The 25,364-nt window shown below is 39.2% G+C and overlaps 1 protein-coding gene across 1 annotated transcript in view; it reads left to right on the forward strand.

The window, feature by feature from the left end:
* Positions 1 to 25,364, forward strand: part of AFG2A (AAA ATPase AFG2A) — a 204,519-nt gene that overhangs the window by 60,032 nt on the left and 119,123 nt on the right. Inside the window, 1 exon segment of the mRNA XM_075708927.1 lies at positions 1,838 to 1,964. Within this exon segment, the coding sequence (XP_075565042.1) occupies positions 1,838 to 1,964 (127 nt within the window).

Consider the following 25,364-nt stretch of genomic DNA (forward strand, 5'->3'; position numbering starts at 1 on the left):
ACTTATATTTTAAAATCTAATATTTCTTTTTGGAAACTAGTGTTCAGCAGGTTAATTGTACTGTATTTGTGTGTGTAGGTGCCTGTATATTGGTATAAATATTTAAGAGTACTTTTGGAAAAGAACTTTCAAAAAATTTGAGATTAAAAATTTATCTTAATCCTATGTAGATTTGGGGTGGCGGTAGAAAAATGTACGTTGCAGGAAGAAACCTGGCCTCATTTTAAGTATCGGGCTTCTTTTTGCTTCTTAGTAGGAAGTTAGAGGGATCCAGAAGAATTGGAGAGAGTAATTTTTTAAAATTGTGTTGAAAAGGTCCTGTTTTAAGGGTAGAGAATGAAGCCCTCCTGTGTGCAGCGGAGGGGGGAATAGCCCTGGAGGAGCCGTGCCGTTGGTGAAGGAAGATGTAGGTGTGTGCGTGCTGTCTGCGAGGGAAGGCTGTGTCAAAAGCAGTGAGGCTTTTGGCGTGTGCCAAGAGCAGGGCTTCTGGTTTCTGGCAAAGAAAGATAAACCCCACATTTTCAATGCTATCTGGCAATCTCCAGCTGCTTTCCCCAGCCTGCTTCAGCTTCCCTGCCCCTGCTTAGCAGAGGGAACTTTTGGGATGAGCTGCTGCTCACCCCTGGTTTGACATAGAGCTGGGTGCTACAAGGAACACATATACATCATTTGTGTGGTGTGTCTGCCAACATAGGAGTGTATACAGTTACCTGTGTATGGTCCTAGTACCTCCTAGGTCTAGTATCCTTCCACAAAAAAAAAAATTACATGGTGTGTGGTCACCTATATTTTTTAATAATGCTTCAGAAATAAAGCCTCTTTATGCAGAATTAGAAGGATGTTATAAAGAGCATAGCCCGTTCATGAGAAGTATTATTTTTCACAACATATGTGCTTGGGCTCTTGATTTGATTTATGCAATGTCTTCCTTTTCTGCATTCTTTGTTATACCTGTAAATATATATGTATATGTATGTGTACACACATTTATGTGTCAAAGCATTGTCTGGGAAGAAGGTGGTACATCATTTGGTTATTCTTTTTAAAATATTAGAAGCTTTAATGAAAATAATAGAGTTTATTTCTAGAATGCTTTTTGTAACATATAGTTAAGCAATTTGAGCAAATTTTGCTTAAACGTCAAGGTTATCAGAGTTAATTCTGAACTAAAAAAATAAATGCCTAGAATAGTTTATGACTTTTCCGTTTAGGTTTTTCATATATTGATGATTTCAAAACTGGAGTTTTCTGTTTCTTAGTCTTGGGTTTTTTTCTTGGTATCTGGAAAATCAGCTGAGTTAAGGGACTGACAGTGCTATTACGAGGCAGTTGGTCAACACTCAATTTATTCTCATTTGATGAGGAGAACATAAAAATCTGGAGCAACTCTGCAAAATACATAACTACCTACTTTCTTATACTGCATAGGGTGGTGTAAGCACTCACTTGGATGGTGCTAAAAACAAAAGTTTGACTAGTGAAGAAGCTGCATGAATTCAGTTATCTTAAAAATGTTTGTTCCAGACATCCCAATTGTGTTAAATTCTTTACAACCTACATAGCAGGGTAGTAAGTAAAAAAGACTCAGTTGCTTTACTGAATACCAAGAAATCTTTTGAAGGACTAATTCTCCCGATTTGCTTTTACTCACTTCATATGACTGATACTGTTTCAGGCATTGAAGGTAAAAATAAAAATCAGAGAGAATTAAGATAAAAAGATGGATCCTTGTAAATAGAAAAGAACAGTACATTCTTTCCTTTCTCCAGTTTTCTAGGAAGGGCAAGCTAATGCCGTGACTTTTTTTTTTTCTCCCCCCGCCCCCGCTTTAAATCAGCTCTTCAGGTGCTGGAAATGTAGCAGACCGTGTCTTGGCTCAGTTGTTAACGGAAATGGATGGGATAGAACAGCTGAAGGACGTGACAATCTTGGCAGCTACAAACAGACCAGACATGATAGACAAGGTACAAATAGATGCACTGTTGTATGTCCTGTTCTCTTGAGAAGACCAGATTTTGGAGTAATTCCATTCTCTTACTCTCCAAACTGTTGTCTAATCAATTTAATGATTAAGAGTAGGAGTTTTAAAATGAAGACAAGGCAAAGGAAAGGATGTCCCTTGCCTTTTCTTTTTCCCCTCTACAGAATTTTTAACAGAAACAAAATGTTTTGTGATAGCCTTAAGTATCTGTTTTTTTCCTTAAATCAAGCTCATTGAACTTGTGCAACATTTATGTCAAACTGCTTCTGTGGTTTTTGCTTCTGTTGTGTTTGTTTATGCAGGAGTTTGCTGGTTTCATTAGTTACTTCCTTTCAAAAGATTAAATATCTCCTCAGTGCTATTAGCCTGCTGCCAGCAATATGGTTTCCAACTGTAAACAGTGCAATTTCTCCTTAGATCCTGCGGCAGCTCTGCTGGAGCAACGAGAACATTTCAAGTTTGCAAAAACAGGAGGGTTGTAATGCTTACTGCTGAAAACCTCTGAACACAAAACCAACCCAGCAGCCCTCTAGAAAATCCACTTTAAAACTGTCTACCACTGCTGTGTCTTCTCACAGTTAAATGCAGTAGACGGACCAGTCTGAACTGATTTCGTTTAAGATATGTTTTGTAGTGTTGGTAAGGTTCTTTATTCCACAGCTTTTCACCTTCACAACATTCATGAATTTGATGACAAGCAAATGAAATTTATTTTTCCTGATCTTTTCTAGGGTTTCTTATAAGTTTCTTAAGTACTTTTAATGTTAACAAATTCTCCCATTTTAATCTGGAGTAGTCTCTTCTGTTTGTCTTGGAGCATTCAGGCATAAAATACATATGAAGCGCACACTTTAAAAGTAAGGTTCATATACACATGAAGTCTTGAGAACAAAACTTGTATTTTGGTATCAGAACACAGGCTCTTCCCTTTTGAACTGAAGGAAGCCACACAGCTGATGGTGTCCTGATGAAGGCTTACTTAGAGCTTGCTTTTACACTATCTGTGTGCCTGCCATGGCAAAGTAGAGCTAGCAAAGGGTTTTCAGTAAAAGACGATAAAACTCATCAGTGAAAAATATGCTTGTAGAGAATTGAAATTTTCAAGATTCCACTTTTGTCAAATTGATTTCAGTTTTCTTTGGTGGCTATTCTTTGGGGCCAGACTAAGCTGAATTTGAAAAAAATCTGTTGAACAAAAAAGAAATTTCCTTCTGAGACAGTTCAGCATTGTGCTTTGTTATATCCATCACCACATGGGAATTCAGTTCTCTGTCATTCTCCCTTTTGCTGGATTTCTCTTGGGCCCACAGTAAATGCTGTTTTCTTATATTTTATTTTTTATTTGAAACATTGGCATACTGGGACAGTGTTTATTTGAAATATTGGCAATATTTGGACAGTACTACCATGTGTTAAGGATGCCACCCTGCGATACTGAGAACTTTTAGATGGAACCTAAGTTACTAGATATATGCCAACTGTACCTGCGTCACTGATGCAAATTCAGACCTCTTAGCCTGGGACTGAAAGTTTTCGTTTTAATATGGTGGGTAAAAATTTGACATCTTTGGTGCATCTGAATTTTCTGTGGGTGATGAACTTTTAAGAACTAACAGCACAGTTGTGTTTTAGATGGCGGCGTATCTTATGTCTTCTTTCCCCAAGTAAAGCTGATAGTCTTGACTCTAAATGTAAAGAAAAGGAAAAAGTTGCATGAGACAGTGCTGCCCCCCCAGTAGCCAGCTGTGTGATTATAGGAATCTTTTTAGCAAGAAACCATGAATGGATATTTTAGATTTTTATTTAAAACTGTTTTCACAATTTTAAAATGTAATGGAAAAAAAAGTTCTGGTGACTTTGTAGAAAGTGTTCACTTACAGAATAGCAGAGCAAAATTTCACCGATCTGGAGGAGGGGGGGATTTTCCATGTGATTTAAAGGGACTGGAAAAATCACGTTTGAGTTGGTATTGCTCACATTACTTCATCCAGATCAGACAGGCTATACCAGGCCACTGTCTTCTCCTGGGTTCATGCAATATTTGCAGCGCACAAGTTGCACTTTTTTTTTTTCCCCTGGAAGAAGGACAACTGACACCAGAAAGTGTTTGTATTGTGAACTTCACTTAATGGGAAATCTTTCAGTATGGGCTTTTAGTTTACTTTGTGATCGGTGATCCCTTTGAAAAGGTAACATTTTGTTAAATCAATTTAATATTTTTGTTTGGAAATACCTGTTCAGTTATGTATTACAATAAATGAATGTCCTGTTTTCATAGGTGTATGATGACTATACAGTAATTTTTAATGCATGGACTGTACATATGGTAAAAAGGCACGAGGCAGTCTGTGTTCTTTACTTGCAGGGACTGGGAAGATGTCTGGTATACTTTTTGTGACTACCTTTTAGCTTTTCAAACCAAGAAATGCTTGAGGAATGCACGCTTTTTAAGTTTTATATTATATACTTACAAAATTGGTAATCCATTCAGCATCTTCATTTATGTGGCTGCTTCTTAACTGACAAATATGTGATGATTAATTTTTTGTAATTCAAAAACAGCACGTGGGAATATCAAATGTAAGGGTATTCCCCTGAGCCTAGCGCAGACTTCATTGTCCCTGCAAACACTACAGTATGTTGCTTTCAGGTAGTGAATAGATTTTGAGTCAGACTTTATAAAGTTATGTTTAATGGTAAGCTTGTTTTGACTAGTTACAAATGCCTATTAATAAGGTAATTTCTCTAAGATGTCATGATTGTATTGAAATATTGTTCCAACCTTAAGTTGTGTGCCATGTTTGTAGCACTTAGCTACTTTGCATCCCATTTATGTGATGCTGGAAATACTTTGGGATAGTTTCTGTTTTTCATAAGAAAACAAAAACAGCACGTACTGTTTTCAGCCATGTATGATACAGAAAGTGATTTCTCTTGGAAGGGAAATATTCTGGAACAAGATGTTCTGAACATTCTTTGAAAGTGATACAGTAACAAAACACTCTGAGTCAGTGATAATGGTAAAATCTTCCCTTTTATTCTTTATTCTGTAAGTAGAATTGATGAGCAATAATTGGAAAAATGCTTTCAGTTTTTGGTGACTTACCCACTCAGGAGGGATTTTTTCATACCTAAAATATTTTACAGTAACTTTTTATGGAGCTGCTTACGATTCAGAGCTTGTCTGTATTTTCCCATGTATCAGTTGGCCTAACGAGAGATCACTCATCCCCACAAACCTCGCATAAAATATTTTGAACACTGTGTATAATTTGCTTAGCTTGAACTTAAATGTTCTATTCAGTCATATATGTGGACAAGTTTTTAGGTGTAGTCTGGCAGGTTTCTGTGGAAGACAACCTAGACCAACTCGTCAGGATTTGTGTGTCTTTTTTTTTTTTTTTTTTTTCAGTGGAACCTGTTTTCCTAGCCTTTTAGTACTGGGCTTATTTCTTGGGTGAGAAGGGTGAATTGCTATCATTACCTGCCCATGCAGATATCTTTTCTTCCTCTTAAGCAGTGTTTCAATCTCCATTAGCAAGGGTACAGCGAAGGAAGAGAGACTGTCAGATCCCCAGGGACCTTGGTGAATGTTTTAGCACAGGAAGCAAGATGCATGTTGCTGCGGCATCAGATATTTTACCTCCTGCTGGGTCAAATTCGAATGTCAAACACATTAGCTGTGATGTAAAACACGAGGCGCTGAGTGAAGTGATGGCCTGTGGTATAGGATGACATCCTGGTGCTCCTGACAGCTTCACTTCTCCTTATCATGGGGTGCAGAAAAGATGTATCCTCAAATATGCTATTTGCATAAGAATGACAGGATGTGATAGGACAAATGAAGATTAATGAGATGCTGTGCTGTCAGCGTTGCCCATTGTCTCTAGATTGATGATGGTCTGGATTTTGTCCGTGTTCATGGGCTTCAGTGTAGTTTAAACCAGAAACTATCCTGGTACGCTGAATACTGAAGAGCTGAATCTTTACGAATGCTTTGTTAGTACAGGAGGGCTTGGCTCCCAATTTCGAAGCATCTTGCATGTTGGTATAAGAACGTGTGTTCTGCGTATTGTGCCAGCGCAGAGGATTTTTGCTGCCTCCTTTTGCGTATTTATTTTGCTTTTTAAAAAATTCCTGCTCCCTAGCCTTCCTCCTCACTTTCTTCCTCTTGCACCCTCTCTTCCTTCACCTGCAAGTTTTGCTGTTCCTTGGATAAGCTCTGTTGGCTTCAGTGTATGAACTGCTGGGTTTGAATTCAACTTACTTAGTTTAAGAACCACGTGGATATTACTGAGTTGTCTGTTCTGCTTACGTGAACGAAATAAAACAAAATTGTAGCCCATATTCTTCCTAGCAACTGCCAAGCATGAGGAAAGGGTATAAAACTCCCTTCCCCCGTGGTTCATTTGGATTTGGAGGAGTCTTTCGGGCAGAGAAGTCAAACAGAGGTTCATCAAGTTGATCTGACCGTCAAAATGTTGATTGCTCTGTAGTTATGGGACAACCTTAATTTAAAGTGGCTTGTTTTGATGAAAATAAAAAAATGCGTGATAAAGCCATTTGGCAGAATCAGTGAAGAAATTATAATTTCTTGCCTGCAGCAAAAGTAAATAATCTTTTCCTCTTTAAAAACATCAAAGTTCTGTCTTTCTGAAGGCTTATGGAAGAAATTCAAATATTTAGGTTTGCAGTTTTAAAAGTTAAAAGGAATAGGAAAGAATCTTGCATATTTATTCATTATTGTCTGGAAATATATGTGTGCTGTTATAAAGCAGGTGATGCTACAAGCATATTTAGGAGTCAGATGCAGTGGCAAAAACTTAACTCACTACCACATAATATGTTTTCCTATTTACATATTTTCCTATTTGTGATTTCCATTTTGGTCAGATGTGTCTTACTAAAGGTTCTTCCTATGTTACGGTTTGGGTTTGGTAGGATTTCAGTTTTCCCAAATATAGTGTAGGACTGTAGAGATACAAGCCACGTAATCCATCAGTGATGTGCTATGTTTCCCTCTGTGACACTCCTGCACCCCTCTGTTTGATCAAAGTTTGTAAAATACTCCAGGTTGGAAGCAGCCCCTGGGGGTCTTCTGGTCCAGCCTCCTGCTTGAGCAGGGCCAACTTCAGTGTTAGGTAAGGTTGCTCAAGGCTGCTCCAGGAGAGTTTTGAGTTTCTCCAAGGGTGGAGATTTCACAGCCTCTGGGCGCCTGCTGTGCTGTTTGACCACCTTCACCAGGACGATTTTTTTCCTTATGCCTAACAGCCTAGCTTGCTGTAACTTGTGCCTGCTGTGTACCTCTGACAAGTGCCTGGCTTTGTCTTCTCAACAAACCATCCCGCCACTCCCTGCTGCTTTAGGTACATGAACACAGAGTTGTACATGGAATTGTGAAGGGGAACTTTGATTTCCCCCCGCCCCGCCCTGTCCCTAGTACTCAGGTGGGAAGCCCCCTAATCAAGCTGTGCCCCACCTAAACTGCTTTAGGACTCTGGAGGAGGAAATGTAAATATCTCTCTTTTCATTCTGCTCTGCACTGAATTTGGCTCAAGGATGAGTAGTCAAGTGTCCCTTAGCCTTGCAGTGGTACAATCTTAGCAGAGTCCCAGGCAGGGAAGGGGGATATGTCTCTGGCTGTCACTTCTCAGCATTGCTTCTGTGCAGATTTCATCCGGATTTGGAAGACGGGCTACAAGACTGGGTGCTTTTTAGAAGGAGATGGTGCTGGTACACTTACTGCTTGGCAAAATATTTTATGATAGTTGAATAAATTAATACTAAGTAAACACTAGTTACAGTGAAATCTTTTTACATACTTAATTTGGCACTGCTAGGTTACTGGAGATGAAGTCCAGCCTCAGGACTGGTGGAGGTAACTAACAAGTTGCTAAACTACTTTCCCTGCCTGATATCACATTACTGAAATCAGTCGTCAATTGTAGCTGGGCTTTGTAGGCATCACGAGAATAGAATAGGTGGGAAGGTATTTCAGAGTAGGAATCAAAGTACATAGATGCAATCACCATGTCTCTCCACACTGCTGAACCATTAATTTTTTTATTTTTTTTTTACTTTAAATGCTGAAATGCCTCTCTGCTTGTCAAAGGGCACTCCTCATATTCTTGTAAAGCCCTGGGATTAAAAATAGAGCACGAGATTTTGTGGGGCTCCTTTTCAGTCAGCCAGCACCTAGAGTACTTATATCGATTTGCCCAGGTGCAAGTATGGTTCTTTGAAATAACAGAAGATGTGGGATTTCTTTTGAAGACAAGATTGTTCTGGAGCATATAATAAATTTTCAGAAAATGAGGCTTTAGGGAAAAATGATATCAAACTACATGCCATTGAAAAGGGGATCTGATATTCTAAAATAGTTTCACAATCTTGGCACCACCACGCTTTTCCGTCAATTGGTTTTCTCTGGTATGTGTTTGGGTTTTTACCCTTAATCTTGTTAAACTTGCAACTCTGACTAGGGCAAAGAGGTGCTCTGAAAAGTAGGTGATTCTCCAAGGTCTAATTTTGCCTTTAATATTAGATGTTTACACTTTAGGGTGATTAAGAGCTTACCAGGTTTATTTAAAAAAAGAAGAGCAAAAGAGTGAATGAAGCGATTTAAAAGTTGTCACACATTCTTTTCGCCTGCCAAACTGAAATGACTGAATAGACACAGTTGATGAGCACAGTTGCTGTTTACTGGCCAAGACTTCCAAGTCGATGATTTGAGGCTGGATTGCACAGTGAACCCATAGTCCCTAAAGAGCCTGACCACTCTGTTTGAATGCAGAGGTAGTTTCTGTCTTCATGTACACATGTATGAAGTTTCTCTTTAAGTCAAGAGCTAGGTTTTGAGATTCACCTGAATCTCTCTCTCTCCCCTTCCCTCCACCCCCCCCCCGCCTCCCGCTTCCTCACTGATGAAAACTTTGTTTTCTCATGAGTACAGCAAATAAAATATTTCCAGGTGTGCAAAAGTGAGTTTTGTTTCCAACTATTCGATTGTCAGAGTGTGGAGGGCTGAGTAGTAAATCAGCCTTAAGGCTGCTACGGTTTTAACAAACAAAATCTTAGTGGTGACAGCTGAAGAGCACGGTGACTTTTTCACTCAAGATTTATTACTTGCCTGAAAAGAAGGGTTGGAGGGAAAACTTGCTGGGCTGCATATTTTCTCCTTTAACAGATATACTATAGGGCCAGGACAAGTTAGCTGTATTTTGTCTGTGAAAGCATACATCCAAACAATGTATGTAAAAAATATAATAGTTTTACTTCAAATAAAACAGAAAAATAAATACGCCTGCTTTTATTCTTTATAACGGAAAACATTCCTTAGGTCGACTCAGTCATGTATTTTAGCATCACTAATACTTTCATAAACATCTCTGCAACACATGCCAGAAAACTTACTTGAAGGTATCAAAGCGTATTTATTTCATTTGGAAAAGTACAAAGATGGGAAAGTAAAGGCCAATGACCAAAGTTTGTTCTTACTCATACCTCCTAGACTCACAAAGTCTAGATGAGGAACAGAGCATGTTAGAAAGCCTCCAGATTATCAACCAAGTGGGAAATTTGAAAGGCTGTCAGATTTGTATTTGCTGTGTAAATACCATCCCTCAGTTCAATGAGTCTGTGACTGTGATACCAGGTGGGGTTTTTTGTTTGGTGTTTTTTCGTTTGGTTGGTTGGGTTTTTTTTTAAACAGTAACATGGAAATGACACTGTATTTGTAAGATAACATAGGAACATATGGGGTTAAAATGAATCATGCCTCTAAAAATGAGGTGCGTTTCAGCAGTACATGGAGACTGGGTATAAATTCCTAAGTGTTGGGTGAGGTCAACTCTATTCTTCATGTGGGTTTAGTGACAAAGCAAGAAACTTTATCTAGAGCAGTAACGCTAATTTTTATGACTAAGTTTCATGTACCTGTACAGCAAGTTTTAACTGCTAAAACTTGTGTGTGTGCTTATAAAGGTACAGGTTTTCACTTCCTACTTGAATTACTTGAGAACAGTCTACGTGATGATAACCTCTTCCTTCTAAATCCTTTCAATTCATTCTTCCATTTCGTGTCAGTGTTTGGGTCGTGCAGGGGAGGCGTACAGCTGAGTAGCTCTCCAGAGACATGTGGCTTGGCTCGGTTCCCGTGGGAGCATCGTCAGGAGCTGTCAGGGCCTTGGTGGCTCGTAATTGGGGATACTGGCTTTGTGGCAGATACACAAAATGCAGCAAGGCCATATTTCATAGTCAGCGTGTTGGATGGCATGAGTCTTATTATATTTAATAAGCTTCATTAGGGTAGTGATAACAGTTAAGGAAGAGACATTCCAAAACGTCTTGGTTTTTAAATATTTATGGGAGTGACGCTGAAAAGGATGTTAGCGTAGTCCTGTGAGCTGCAGAAGCTAGAGGAACGGCTGCAATTATGGTACTTGGGCTGTAGCCGCGGACACATTTAGGGCTTGCTTTGCAGTTGGTCTTCTGCCCAGCTTTCCTCTTTGTGGATGCAAAATGCACAGTATGTATGTAGTTTTTTGTGTATACTATATTAAAATGGCATTATAGGGAATGTTATATTTGTCGAGCACCCCTGAGTTAAGAACTGCCATAGGTAATATTGCGTGTACAATCTTAATTCATTCTTCTTTGTGCATGTGCGTCATAATGCAATCTTTATTTACATTAATTAAAGTGGTATTCATTGTGCGTGATTAATTAAATTGCATTAATTTAGAAAATTATTTTTACAAGTCATTATGATCGCCTCTACTTTAATTACGTTAGTGCTCACATTTCCTTTTGAGGGCTTTGATTTACACTGTTTAAAATTAGATGAACAATTACTAGTTTCTGGGGGGAGTATTCAGATTCCATCATGTGGTGTCATACTGAGATCTTTGTGGTTATCAGCAGTACAGGACCCTCTAGATCTGCCATAGAAAACTTGTTTGCTTGAAATAGGTGGTAAATTGACAGCAATATTAAACTCCTTTGCTGTTCTTTGTGGGGTCTACTATGCAAGAATGGGGCTTTTAGCTGTTATCCAGGATATTTTCTGACTACGTAAGAATGGGTAGATAAATTACTTTTTTAGCGGTAACGTTTCTTCCAACTTTCCATAAGCATAACTCCTTCCTTATATTCCTTCCTTGGTGTTTCTCCCTATCCAATTTGCCTACTCTCTCTTTATGCAGTATCCTCTTGGTCTGTATTTCGTATGCCTACTGACTTCATGATCTTCATCAAACTATTCATCTAATCTCAGTATGATTCTTGCTTCCAGTTTTTTTGGCTCAATTGACGTCAACTTTTCTTTCCCCTGTGCTTGTGCTTCTCATTGGATGCATTCCTGCACAGCCAGGATTCCCCAATCCTCTTTTTCCTCCCAGGCTTCCATATATAGAGTCCTTTCTTAATGCGTGTCAGTTTTGCCCCAGTGTTCAGACGCTTGGTTTTCAATGTGTTCACTCCTCATATCAGGCTTTTCATTCTTGTGGAGTCAGTTCTGGTGTCCTCTTTCTCTTCCTCCTGCTTGACTAGATTCAAGTGAGTCCAGTAAGAGGAGAGGTCATTTTTCTGCTGCCATTTTGGGAGCCTGGATCCAGCATGGCCTGCAGACTCCTTGAGCCTTGGTAGGATCAGTCTTTGAGTGGTCAAAACTTGGAAAATGTATCTGCAAAACATCAATAAACTTCACAAAGCTTTTTCAAATTGAGATGTTTCAAGTCCTTCTAATGTGGTCAGGTCTCAAGACCTCCCCTCCAAAGGTTAGGGTGAAATGATTTTATTTTTATTAATTTTTTTAAAATTGTAAATAAAGCGACATTTTTCCTGATCTCCTTCTCATGCAACAGCTGAAATGTTTTGACTGGAATGTTACAGAACAAATCAGTCAAAGGCAGCCAGCCAGCTTGGAAAGGGCAAGAAGGTCAAAGCTCAGAATAGCATAAGCTACTAAATGCATGATCTTGTAATGTAAAATGTTGAGTGACTTCTATATTAAGTGTTGATGCTTATCTCTCCCCTAATAGGGTGGAAGCTGTTTCCGTAAAAATGGAAGTCCTGGTGAAATAGAAAGCCCAGCATTGTACATATCACTGGTTTAGTATCGATCATAATGGAGTGCAGCTTGGGTGGATGAGGTGGCCAGTGTGCAGTTTCATTGTTTGGTTGTACACTTTAAGTGGTGACCTTTTCAGTTTTAGTTTTAGGTTTAGAAAACCTCTGAACCTCAGAGCTTTATAATGAGCAAGTTGGAATATGATCAAGCTCTATACATTAGTAAAGGACTCTAAGGAGCTGTTGAATTTAGGGATTAGCTGATATGCGCCTTGTTTCTCAGTTAAGGCTATTAGTAATCTTTTGCTTAAGGTTCTTTATTGATATTAGATGCTGTCATTAGTCTATTCAGTTGATTAGGACCATTTTTTTTGTTTGTGAAATCTCTGGGGAGAAGGAAAAATAGGACATCATAAGCAGAATTTCCACTAGTTGATTTTTTTTGTGTGCGTGTGTGTGTTGAAGGAGATCCAGCTTTACATTGTATTTGCTCCATCAGTGATGAAAGCTGGATGTCTCGCACATCTGATGTACGTACTGCTTAGGGATAAGTAGAAATACCATGTGCAGTACATATAACAACGAAAGAGAATAGGTTTGTTCAGGAAAAACAGGTTCTTCCTATAAGATCTTAGTTATTTTAAAAAAAATATTCTTAACATCAAGCTAAATGAAGGCAGTACTATAATAATGCAGCATAAGGGAAAAGGGAACAATCTGGGGGTCATTGATTCATAATGTATTGTTTTCATAAGGTATGTGGAAGGATTGTTATGTGTACATGCAGGAGCACAAAGCTAGGGCTCTACTCGTGTCCAAATGAGACATTAACATCTCTTATGAACAGTGCAAATTTGGTGGATGACTATTTAGGTCACTGGAGTACCTCAGGGTTACATATGTCAATGTAATTTAATAACAAAAGCTTGTTTGAAGCTCTGTATGATTTGATGTATATACAACTCTAAGAGTTGGCTCAGAATCACGACAGTTTGCTAGATTTTTGGGATAACCTAGAAAAAACATGTAGACTACAAGGTATTTGAAGCTGATTGAGAGAGAAGGGTCGGAAAGCTAAATGACTGTTTTGATTGAGTGGTGCCAGGCAATGGCTGGTAGGACTCAGCATTTCTTCTGGAAATCTGAAGTGACTGCTCCTCTTGGGGGTTATGTCTGCTACATGTTCTTACTTAATTAAAGAATTTAATTAAATAGGGTGTAGTTACTTCTTCCTTTGTTTTAAATGTAAGTATATTCCATCCATGGCAAATTAAGCTTTGTGCTACAGAGAAGCATATACCAGATGTACAGAAAAGATTTTGAAAGAGCTCTCTTAATTGTGCTTTGTACACACTTTATAACAATATTCTGATTGCTGCCTACAGCATCTTCTTGAGTTACTGTTCCCTGTTAGGTGCTGAAAAAGATGATTTGTGGGAACTGTCTTTTTGTTTGCATGATCACATGATACCAACAATTCTTGCTTTGTATTACTCATCTCTTTTAAACCTAAAAATGAGCCACTTTGGTTTTACTAGCTGCTACTTCAGATAGGATGTGTGTTCTGTTTTCCCATCAATAGCATCACTCAAAGTTATAATTCCAACATAAAAAGAATCTGTTGTGAAAGCAGATTTTAGAAAATAGAAAAATCTGTTATGAAATTAATTATATACATTCAAGTTACGCTGCTACTGCTAGTATCTTTTCCCTGTAAGCTTGCATCAGTAGCTGTAACTATATAACAAAGTGTTTCCATCTCTATTCCCCCTATGCTTCTTTCCCCACCTCGCCCCCGCCATCTGCTTTGTTGTTTCCTGTACAAGGAGTTTTGCTTTGGAAACTGTGTTTGGGAACTGGGTTGGCAGGATTATAGAAAAGGATGTCAGAACTTGTATCAATGCCACTAGACTTTTTCTCAGGTGCAGAGACAGAGAACTGATGGAGTATGAAGGTAAATAAACAAAGGTAAGTAAACCTGTTGAAACACTGAGCTGTTTATTCAGAGGCCTGCAGCCATTGCTGGCTTATGCATTGTCACCTGTGTACGAACACACTTCTGTCACCTGCAGCAGTACCTTCTAAAACACTGCTAAGAGAAGGGAAGGCAAATTAAGTAGCCATCACTTCGCAGATGGAAGAAGATGAAATGAAACATCACTGTGGCTTTCTCATTCGTATTTCATGGACAAGTCAAAAACCAAAACAACTTTGTGGGCATTTTAGAACCTGTTTCTGAACGGAGCTGATGATAATTTTTCACATTCTGTGAAAAATCATCAACAAGAATGATGCTTTTCATGCCAAATCATGCCTTTGTACCTCCATTCCATACATCTTTGTGCTCTGTTTCTGGCAAAGCAGCTGTTTCTCAAAACAAGTGATGTGCAAACCTGAAACTTTACCTTTCCCTGGTGCACACCCTTCTACCTTGCTATGAAGCTATGTAATCTTTTCTTTAAAAAAAAAAAAAAAAAAATCAACTTCTGAATAACTGGAGTAGGTGAACAACGTGGTCCTATGCAGAATGAAAGGAGAGCCAGCTGTTCCTTAAACGGAAACTGGTTTATGCCTTTGATCATCCTTGCTGCCCTTCTCTGAACCTTTTCCACATCTGTTCTATCCTTTCCGAGAGGAAGGGGCCAGGACTGCATGCAGTATCCAAGGTGTGGGTGCAACACAGATTTGTGTGGGTACATAATGATGCTTTCTGTTTTGGTCTTTACTCTTCTATTAGCAGTTCTGAATTTTTAACACCTGATTTGCTTTTTTGACTGCTGCCAAGAACGGAGCTAAAGTTTTCATCACTGTCTGTTAAAACTAGAAGTGGTAATGATTCATCTCCAAGCCCATCCGTTTATATATGAAGGAAAGATTGAACTTCCCATGTTCATTGCTTTGCATTTACTTACATTGACTATTATCCAGCTGCTAAGTCTCCTGAGAGTCTTGGACAGTTCTTTACCCTCAGTCTTCATCCTTGTTGCTTTGAATAACTATATCATCAGAAATTATGGCTCCTGTATTACATCATTTCTTTGGTATTAGACCTCCATAAAGGAGATGCAAATTTTATACAGGAAAAATAGATGAGATGAAGGGGTCTGTATTGTGTTGCAATAGAGAGGTAACATAGGAAAGGCCTATACCCTGCCAGCACATGCTGTTATCTATAGACAGATCCTGACAAGCATGGTTGGACTCTTATTGAAAACAGAGGAATGAGAGATAAAGCATCACACAATATAATGAGCTTAAGAGAATTTGAATTCCTTTGCACTGTTGTACATTGGTTCTGAAAAGGAAAGCAAGAAGAACAATAAGCATGGCACTGTTTTTGCTATGTTTTGTCAGAAATGACCATGATAGGTGAGCTGCAGGCCCTGGTGTTGATATCTCTGTGGAATTACGTCCTATGACTGGGAAAAAAATAAAATAAGAAATCACAAATTGGCTTCCAGCAGGCTGAGAAGTCCATTGGTTTGTACAAAGCATGCCTTTCTGTTAGAGCTATTATACACTAGTCAGCATTTATTCAAAATAAGCAATTAGAAACAAAACAAAATCGAAAAAAAAATTTTTTTTAAAGAGAAAAATAATTCCAGAAGATGACCATCTCCATACCGTGGTGTACCTTGTCATTGTGTAGAGAGCATGAGCATGCCCATCTTTTTATAAAGAGGAAAATAGTGAAACAGGTAGTCATTGAGACTAACTAGCTGGTCTGGAAAAAGCAATCTGTAAGGAGTACTGTGTCTTTACAGTAGGCAGCATGCACACAGAAAAATGCTGAATGCCAACCCAGTCTGGGGGCAAATACATGCCTGACAGTGATACAGAAAATTGAGGTTATCCCAGAGTTGGGTCTTGCAGACAGAGAGAGTGTACTTAAGATTGCAAATAGTTTAACTCTGTTTCAGAAGTTGTTTTTCTTAGCAGTGAATATTTTCTGCAGAAGTCAGTGAGCGAGAAGAGGCAGCATTAGCCAGTTTGCAAGGCAAGTCTTATTCCATTACTTAACAGGGAGGCACGTGAGATATGTAAGCAAGAACACACGCCAGGGTGTGTGTGTTCATCAGTCAACGTATGAGGTGTGTGTAATTGGCAAACACACACCTTGGAACATGTTACTGCACTTATAAAATGGCCATTTATTTTAGTTTTATTAAGGAATGTAAGTCCTCTCTGCTAGCTTAGAAAATTCTCTTTTTTTTTTTTTTAAATAAAATTGGAACACCATTCTTTCGTGCATTTAATACTGAAGTGTGTTAAAGTCTTTAAAGACCTGTTTTAGTGCTTAGGTATGATTTTGATCTGATATCTGAGCTTCTCTGTTGTCTTCATGCACTAATGATGCCATTTGAGTGGGTGTGAGGAAATGTAACTGGCTTTATCCTCGATTTCCCTATTGGTTCCTATTCCTTGTGCTCCTCTGAGCTTCCCTGCCTGTACTTAGAAACAGTGCATTTCCCAGGGGAGCCAGGGTGCAAACCTTATTCTTCACCCAGAAACATTGGCTACAGAGGCTATCACTCTTAAATACTGGTTTGGTTCTGCGCAACAGAAATCAAGATAAACAGTTCATTTCTTAAATGAAAGGTATGTCTTAGCTGGATTCAGCAGTACTGGTGTGTGCTAAATAATGCACTTTTGTTGTTTGGAAAATAACTAGTGGGGTTTTTTTGTCTTGCTCATGAGTGCATTTTGCTCTCAGAATATAGACTTGCCGCACCAACAGGGAAGTATTTTATGATATTGCTTCAACTGTCTGCCTGCTCTTCAGAAAAAGTGTTGTCAAGGGATGGAAGAGTGCACAGAATCGGTGTGAAGTGGAAATAGGTTGTGCTCCTAGCTGCAATTATGACTGGTGTAGTGCCTGTAGAAGAGTGACACCACCTTATTGAAGACCTCTATACCCTTTGTGCATCCTGAACAAGAGTGCATGTAATAGTCATGGAAAGAGAGTAAAATAGCTGTAATTGCTGTAGGCACTGTAATGCAGGCATTAGGTGCTATTCCATCACTGCTCCTCAAGAAAATTGCTGATTAACATTCAGAGAGGACAAAATTTCTCCCTCTTCTATGACTGCAACCCCACTGCGTCTGAAGAGATTTCAGAATTATGACTGAAGGAGAAGTCTTGTGTTTCCTCTTTTTGGGTTACTGTTATTTTTGGGTTACTTTTCTTTCTAGTGGACAGAGCAAGAAAAGGAAAGAAGCCACCACAGAAGGTCCTAGGTTATTTGCAGGGTTTGGACAAAATTTACAGGTTTTGTAGAGAATAGGAATCTGTTCTGTCTTTGTTGTGCATGTGAAAATAGGGTATGTTTCACAAAAGATGCCACGTCACAAATAAAGAAACTGTTTAAGCAGACACATTTCCACAACAAAGGCATATATTGACATGATCTGCCAGCAATGCTGTGACAGAACACAAATAATGTAAGTTCTTGGAAAAGGAAAAATATGAATTGGAACCATTAACCTTCTGAAACACTGAATATATTTTAAAATAAATGATTTTAATTACTACTGTTCTAAGAGACTAGAAGTTGTGGTTTGATTCAGAATCGCCAGAATTTGTGTACCTGGCGTGCCACCTGAAGTTCTGGGCTCACAGAAAAATCCAAACTCATTATTCAAATGGCAGCCTGTTTTTTGGGGTTTGCTTGTTGTTGGGTTTTTTTTTGTTGTTTGGGGTTTTTTTTGTGGTGAGATTTCCATGGGTTTACTTTTTATTCATGTGGATCTTCTTCTCATAAAAATACTGGTACAAAAGATCTTAACCTGGAGCGTGAGTAGGTTTGCTGGAACTCCTTCAGTCCACACTCAAGCCTTTATAACTGTTTTCTTTTCCCATAAGCCAAAGATTGCATTGGTTTCCAACACTGGAGTTATTTATGCATAAGCTTTACTTTACAGATAGGCATGTATTTGAATGTTTGCAGAATTGGAATTTTAGGAACTAAGAAAAGGTGACTGAAGTTAGTATCTAATTAGGCAGAAATATACCGTGGACACAAACTGGGCTGAAACACTCATTATTTTGGCAGTTCTGAACCCTTTGGGGTTTAACATTGTCTGCTTGGATAAATATAATCACTTGATTTTTCTACTTTTCTCATATAATAAAGCAATGAAAGAACTACAGCTTTGGTAATGGAACAGATTGAGAAGAAGGAAGGTGGGATACAAGAGCTCTCCTGCCTCATGAAAGATGAGAGAGTGTGTGAAAATAAACCAGGTATCTTCTCAGCCAAGTTGTCGTGGTGCCCTGAGATGATAGCTTTCTGCACGTGCACAAGGCTGTTCAGTCAGCTATTGTAGACACTTACACAAGCTAAAGCTGTTTTTACCAGGACAGCTATTCCTATATGGAACAGGAGAATAAATCACTTGAAGTCCTGTCCTCATCCACGGCATGGTCGCTTCCGAAGGGGCTGGTAGGTTTGATTGTATTCACATCTTGATTCCATCGTTTCAGTCAGCATCAGCAAGCCATTCAACCCTTCACGAAGTATATGCTGTCTCGAAGGAAAGAAAACAGCAAAATGCGAGGGTCCTGAAAGTGAATTTGGTTTCTTCTGTCTGTGTATGTGGGGCTGGGGGTGTCATTGGGATACAATGAAACAAAGGCTTCACATAATATAAAATATTTTTGTGGCAAAATGGGCTGTTGTGATGTTTGTCCTTGTGGAGAAGTATAAAGGTAGTCTGTTACTATTTTATATTTTCCTTGTTTTTTTAATAGTTGCTTCAGCTATGCTTCTCTTTTCTTTAAGGAGTAGCTGTTGTATCTGATTCTCTGTTTCTGACTATCATAACGGTCCTGTGTTACCTGCTTTTGTTTCAATTGTCATTTTATTCATGCGCACAAAATTATTGTATTTCCTTGTTTGTTTATCTGAAAATTAGCTAAAGGATGCTAAATACCAGGACATTTGGTCTAATTTGATTTCTTTAAACATAAATACCTGTTATCACTAATTCTCTAAATTCTTTGTTACCAAGAACTGGAAGGAAAACCACTGAACGTTATGAAAGCTTTGTGCACATGTTTTTAAATGAGTCTTCAGGTTCCCAGAACATGGGATCAGCAGATGGCAGTCAAACCAAAGTTCAGTCTGTTAGCTTGCGTGAAGATTTCAAAATGTGCCTGTAGGAGAAAGTGGAGAGAGAGACTGTGTGACTGAGTTGTGTCACAAGAGATGTTCTTACACATTTGTAAATAGATAGAGGTTTGTCAGACCTTAGAAAAGAGGAGCTTTGATTTCTGCCCATCTAGGATTTGCATGTGGTTTTTGTTTCAGGTCTTTGTACATCGGAAGCTCTTGAATTTTTTTGACTGCAGCTGTGGCTGTTTTGAAAAGAACAAACTGGTGATGGGGTTGTCTCACTTGTATTCTAGAAATCTGTCTATTTAAAAATATTTTCTTATTCAGCATGTGTGAGGAAAGAGCTTTGCTTTTATGCCTGGAGTGTATGTCTCACCATGGGGTAATGTGTTTTTTATTAATCAGCTTTTTTTTTTAATTAAGAAACCATACATTTCTCTAATTCATGGTGGTTAATGTTTATAAAAAAGTTCGGGGTTTGTTTTTTTTTATTAATTTTTAACATTTACTTTAATCATGCTGTTTTGTAGAATACCAGCTAGGTGGCTGGAGTATATTCAGTGTTTTATGGTATTTTTATTTACATCCTCTTCTAAATAGTTGTGACACTTGTACACCAATACAGATGTATTGGAATAGTTGATGGAGTAGTTTCCTAAAGATGCACCTTCCATTTGGTATAGGTGTTACAAGGCTTATATAGTGGAAGCATGAGAACTTGAAAGGAGTTGCAGAGTGCGAAGTATCATTAAGCATTTATTGTACTATTACTTTATTCTCTTTCATGTTTTTCTTTTTTTCACTTTACGTCATCAAACTTCAACCCTTGCTTTTTCTCTCTTCCTCCCCCCCCGCCACCTCATTTTCTCCCTTACACTGCAAATTCTGTCCTCTGTTGTGTTCTGTCTGCTATTGGGAGGGGAGGGAAAAAAAAAACCCAAACCAAAACAAGCCAACGAAACAAAAACCTTGTGGGAAAAATACTCCAAGGTTTTGTCATGAGTCAGTATTTTCAGTTCACACTTCACATCTCCCTTTCCCCTAAAGGGGTTAACACTGCTTATTAATTGAAGAGCACAGTTTATACTAAGCATTATTTAACATATACTGGTGGTATTACTGTACTTCCTGTTTTGTATTCACAATAATAGGTTTCTGAAGAGTTGCCTTTGTATAAATACCTCACTGACATTTTAGGCAAGTATATTCATGTCTTGGAGTAAGCACGAAAGAGTAATGTGTTGGAACACTGCTGAAGAAGGAAATCTCTTTGTGTTTCATAAATGATACCCCTAAAGCGTTTTAAGAATGTATGTTTTTCAATGACAGCTATGCATTTGTTTTGTTTCTTTACTTTTTGTTATTCTGGCTTGAATTGGCTCTAATAAGCCATAAAGGGAAAACTGTAGTTTCAGCACGGAATCTCCTCTGCGACTGTAGTGCTTTGCCAGTAAGCCTGAAATACTGTCACACGGAAAAGCAAATCTGCGGAATGTCTCTGTGTTAAAAGGAAGTGAAAGCTTTGGAATAAACTTGCGCTATCAATGCAAGTACTAATTTCCTTGTATATGTATTAGTCCCATTTAAAGTCACTTGCAAAAAATAAGGGGGCCGGCGGGAACCCAGGGAGTAAGGGTTTTCACCAGACTTTGTGTCCAAGTTTTGTCTGTAGTGGTTGTGGAACTGCAAAGTTCTTACGATGGCCAAAGCTGATAATAGACAATGGAGATCAGGTCAAAACTAATTAGGTTTTATTATCAAAAGCCATTTTCTAATGCTTACTGACCATCTGGTTATTTCTGAAATTTGTTTTGAGTCTCTAGAGAAGGAGAAAAAGATTAGAGATAACGGTAACAGGGACTTTTTTTACATTAGCATTGAAATTAATAGAAAATACTTAGTCTCTGTGAAGGGGTTGAAAGTCCTCTGATAATGTTTACATTTATTATTTGTTTAGAATGCACACAGTTTTCATCTTTGCTGAAGTCTCTAAAAGAATAATTTTGCAAATGACCCTTTCTAAGTCTAATCTGCCTCCTAGGTACTAGTTACACATACTGTTTGCACTATCTGAACTTATGTGGGCATTAGTGGTGCACAGCTGCCGTGGTATGGAGGAAAATGCAGTGAGGGAGCCTCCTCTCCTTCACAATAGCTCAGGGGATCAAAGCCAGACTACACGCCTGCCCGTGAATTTGGGCCACGCTCGCAATCTGCTTTGCCCCTTGCCCAAACCGAAGGCGCAGGGTTGTAAACTATGTCCGACGTAACATGGTGGCATTTAACGTTTCCTGTGCAAGGTGACTCTCGGTCTGGGACTGCGACGTGCCTGGCAATGGCCAACGGGGTCTCTTGAGCAGAGACAAGGCTGTAGCACTGTCAGCTGCCGTGGTCCCTCCCAGCCCTCCTGTTTTGTGCCCTGCTCTCCTCCTCCAGCCCTTTGAGCTGTAGCAGTGTGCTGGGAACAGGTGAAAAATACCCACTTCTTCAACTTGAAAGAGCCCACTACAGGGCCTGATTTTCTCTGATCCTCTGAATGCTCTCAATCACTTCAGCAAAAATATGTGACAGTCTGTAAAGACTGGTAAGGCTGTCTTCCGCGATGGTAGATAAAGGATCATAGAATAGAATCATAGGATCGTTTAGGTTGGAAAAGACCTTTAAGATCTCCAGTCCAACCATTAACCTACACTACCAAGTCTACTCCAAGCCAATCAAGGGTAGACTAGACTAAACCATGTCCCGAAGTGCCTCTTCCTGGATGGCCCAGTCTATGCAAATGGTAAAGACTGAAAGATAACTTTTTGCTCAGGAAAACATGTTTTAGATTAATTCTGCCACCCTGGATTGCCAGAGAAATGCAGTACAGCTTTTGTCATTAACGATGAGGAAGATTAAGTTCTTAAGGATCTTTACGGGCCTGTTCTGGTTTTTGAAAGTAAGACTGGAGTGTGGGTGCTCTGGGCATAATCCCTGCAATTCTTCCTTGAAGAAAGGCAAAATACATGCAAGGGTACTGGAAAACCATGTTCGTAATGGCCACTTGCACTAGGCTTGAAAAGGACTAGTGTCCATCTGCCTCTCTAGCACTTAACTTCTGACCAATACTTGTGTAACATGGAAGGGTTACACCTTATCTCATTTTAAACTGTCTGCAGTTATTGCAAATGCTGCTTGCCCTGATAGCAAGTGATAACCCCCATACCCTTCCCTTCCCACTCTCCTTCAGCTTCCTGCTGAGGGAGCACGGGTGGGATTCTTGCCAGCGTGCGGTGGCTGCCCGGTGTTCTCCGTGCCATCATGCAGCAGCAGTGAGAATCCTATCTAAACAGATGCTCTAAAAATAAGTCCCTGTCATGTGGCAATGGGAAAAGATAGAAGGAACAAAGAAGGCGAGTCAAGGAGAAAAAACAATTTCAACTTTCTTCCAATTGCTCTCTTTTCTTTCAGTGGGAAGATGGTGTTGCCATTACGGCTGTGTTTTGGAGTACTGCACTTACATCTACGGAAATGTTGCATTACGCAGACAAGGCAGTGAAACAGTAGGGTGTATCCAAATGTTAGTGGCAGGAGAAAGCAAAGAAGGAGAAGTATGGGATATAAAAGACAGAAAATAAGTTGTGTAAGGGTTACTAGAACAAGAATATTGCTGTTGTCTGACATGTCACTGTTTAGACTGGGCTGTATCACTGGTTCTGTTTTCTTTACCTTTTAGTTAGTTTTTACCATATGGTGTAGGTACACAACTGCTCTCCAGGATGTGTGAAGTGGTTTCTTGCGTTCCAAAATGCGTAGAAAAAGTATTTGTCCTTCAAATTTAAGCTGCTAGCTCTAGCTTTACATATTTGCCAGTTAAAATCTCTGATGAAAATACTGTGAAAAACAGCCTCCTGTCTCTGTGCTCTCAGTTTCACTTCAATTTTCATCTGGTCTGTAAACGACACCCCAATGATACCGTGTGTTTAATCCTGAAATCATCTTTGTCCTGTTTTATAGTCTGAGAGGAAAAAAAATGTGGGGAATTTCCTTTTAAGATACCCTTGTTTTCTGCTTTCTCTTTAATCTCCGTACGAGATATGCTTCCTAGAGAAATGTCAGCTGGCAAAAGACTAGCAGTGGCAATGTTGTATGTGCGGGCCCTGAACTGCAAAGAAATTCAATCGTTGCACTTTTGTGCAAGGTAACGCAAATTACACACAAACTCGAATTAACAGAAATTTAAGTAACTTGGCAATAAATCTCCCCTGTACACTAATTCCGATTTGCCTGTCTGAAATCCTGCTCATGTCTGGTCTGCTCAGAAGGTTTGTACAGTTGTGACTGTGCTGTAGCTCAATATCCCCAAGAGCTGTCTTTCTCTAGCTAAGCTGACAGAAGGCTCTGGTGGAGCAGCAACATACTCTGACAGGAGGAGATTTTCTGCTGATGCAGCAGTAACTTTTCCCTGAATGATGTGAGCCAAGCCAAAAAAAGAAAAAAAAAAAAGAAAAAAACAAACAAACAACCACTTGTGTGTATGTGTAAGGAAAACAGGGAAGAAACCCCAAAGTGCCAATTCTTTCTCATTCTTTGACTGCTGTGGTATCAAAACCTATAGGTACCACTAAGTGAAATAATGTCCGACATGAACCACTCCAACTGGAATTTTCTGGGCTTGCTCTTTGTTTTGGGCTGACCTGTTTCTTTAAGTTTTCATGACAATGTTGTAGTTGATTCTGAGAATTTAAAAAAAAAAAAAAAAAAAAAGAGGGAATAATTTGTTGAGATTAAATCAAGTCTCTGAAAAACTCCAGGCTTTTCATCTTTGGAGCATTGGTGATGATCCAAACAGGAGAATTGCTTTCCCTGGGAGGATTCACCTAGATTTGGCCTTGAAAAATGTATTTGCTCAGCAAATTTAATCAGCTTATCGCAAAATTCTGCAAACAGCTTCTCAGTGTTTTTGAGTAGGCTGGACAACATACTGCTTTCTGTGTGTTAACTGCAGTCTCATCTTCCATGATGTCTTTTGTTTGCCAAGCACAAAGCTAGACTTTGGGCTTGGGGAGAGGGAAGAGGTGAGAATTCAGAAGCTCCCGCACTGTCTTTTGTGGTAAAGAAAAGGGCAAAAGTATCCAAAAAAAGGCACGCATGTTAGTCTCTTGAGTGAATGTTAAGTCTCTGCATTTTATGGTCGTTGTGGCATGGTATCGCAGACAGAAGGCAAGCAAGGAGCGCTCACCCTGTTTGCAAATGACACGATTGAGATGTTGCTTGTGGTCATATTAGATACTTGTGGAGAAGCAGAGGTCTAATTGTAACTGTACCAGAGCTCTTAAATAGCATCCATTTAGTCACCCAGACTTTCAGAGAAGTCTGTGTTTGGTTGTGATGCTGGTAACCACTGGACCACATTCCTCCTTAGGGGCCAGCAAAAGAAGCCAAGTCTTAAAAGAAGTAATTTCTCTGCTGCCTTGCAAATAGTAGTATAATCCACAGGCTACGTATCTGTGGTAGGGCTTTTGAGTGGCTGGTCCACGTACAGAATAACATCCTCCTGCTACCACAAATTGTTCTCTTCATCCAGATGGAAAGTGTCTGGTCTGTGGATTGGCTATTTATGTTAGTATGTGCAGGAAGGCTACTGGGAGCCCTGGTGATAGACCAGGACCATGTTGTGTTGGGCGCTGTAAAGAAAAAAACCTGTCCCTGCCCACCATAGGAGGCAAGGACCCTGAGCTGCTGTTTTGTCAGTAGTGTGCCATCTGATAGACTCTGGTTTTCCTTGCAGATACCTCTACTTTTAAGCTTAAAAAAAATACATAGAGAGAATCTGATAAAAGACACTTTTAAGGTTGTAAAGCCAGATGCTGGGAGTTTACCAGACCTGCATGGGCAGCTGCAACCTTATTTTGTTCTCCTTTGTGTGTATGTTATAGGGTCTTGCTGGAGATTTCATGAGCACAAAGTATTTGTTTTGAGGGATTACTTAGGGATGGCTCAATGCCAGGGAAAATATCTGCTCTGAGTGCAGCACAATCAAAAAAACAAACAAAGCATTAAGATATACGCTGAGCAGTATAGGGATGATATAAAAATAGTTTGGTGTTACGCTCTCGAATGGAACATTGTGGCCGGTGCTGATACGATGCTGTGGAGGAGGTTCAGAGATCAGCCATCTCAATCGTTTGGGGAGTACACCAACTTTCAGCTGAGGGAAC

The sequence above is a fragment of the Pelecanus crispus genome, chromosome 4 (genome assembly GCF_030463565.1).
Source record: "Pelecanus crispus isolate bPelCri1 chromosome 4, bPelCri1.pri, whole genome shotgun sequence".
NCBI classification, from domain to species: domain Eukaryota; kingdom Metazoa; phylum Chordata; class Aves; order Pelecaniformes; family Pelecanidae; genus Pelecanus; species Pelecanus crispus.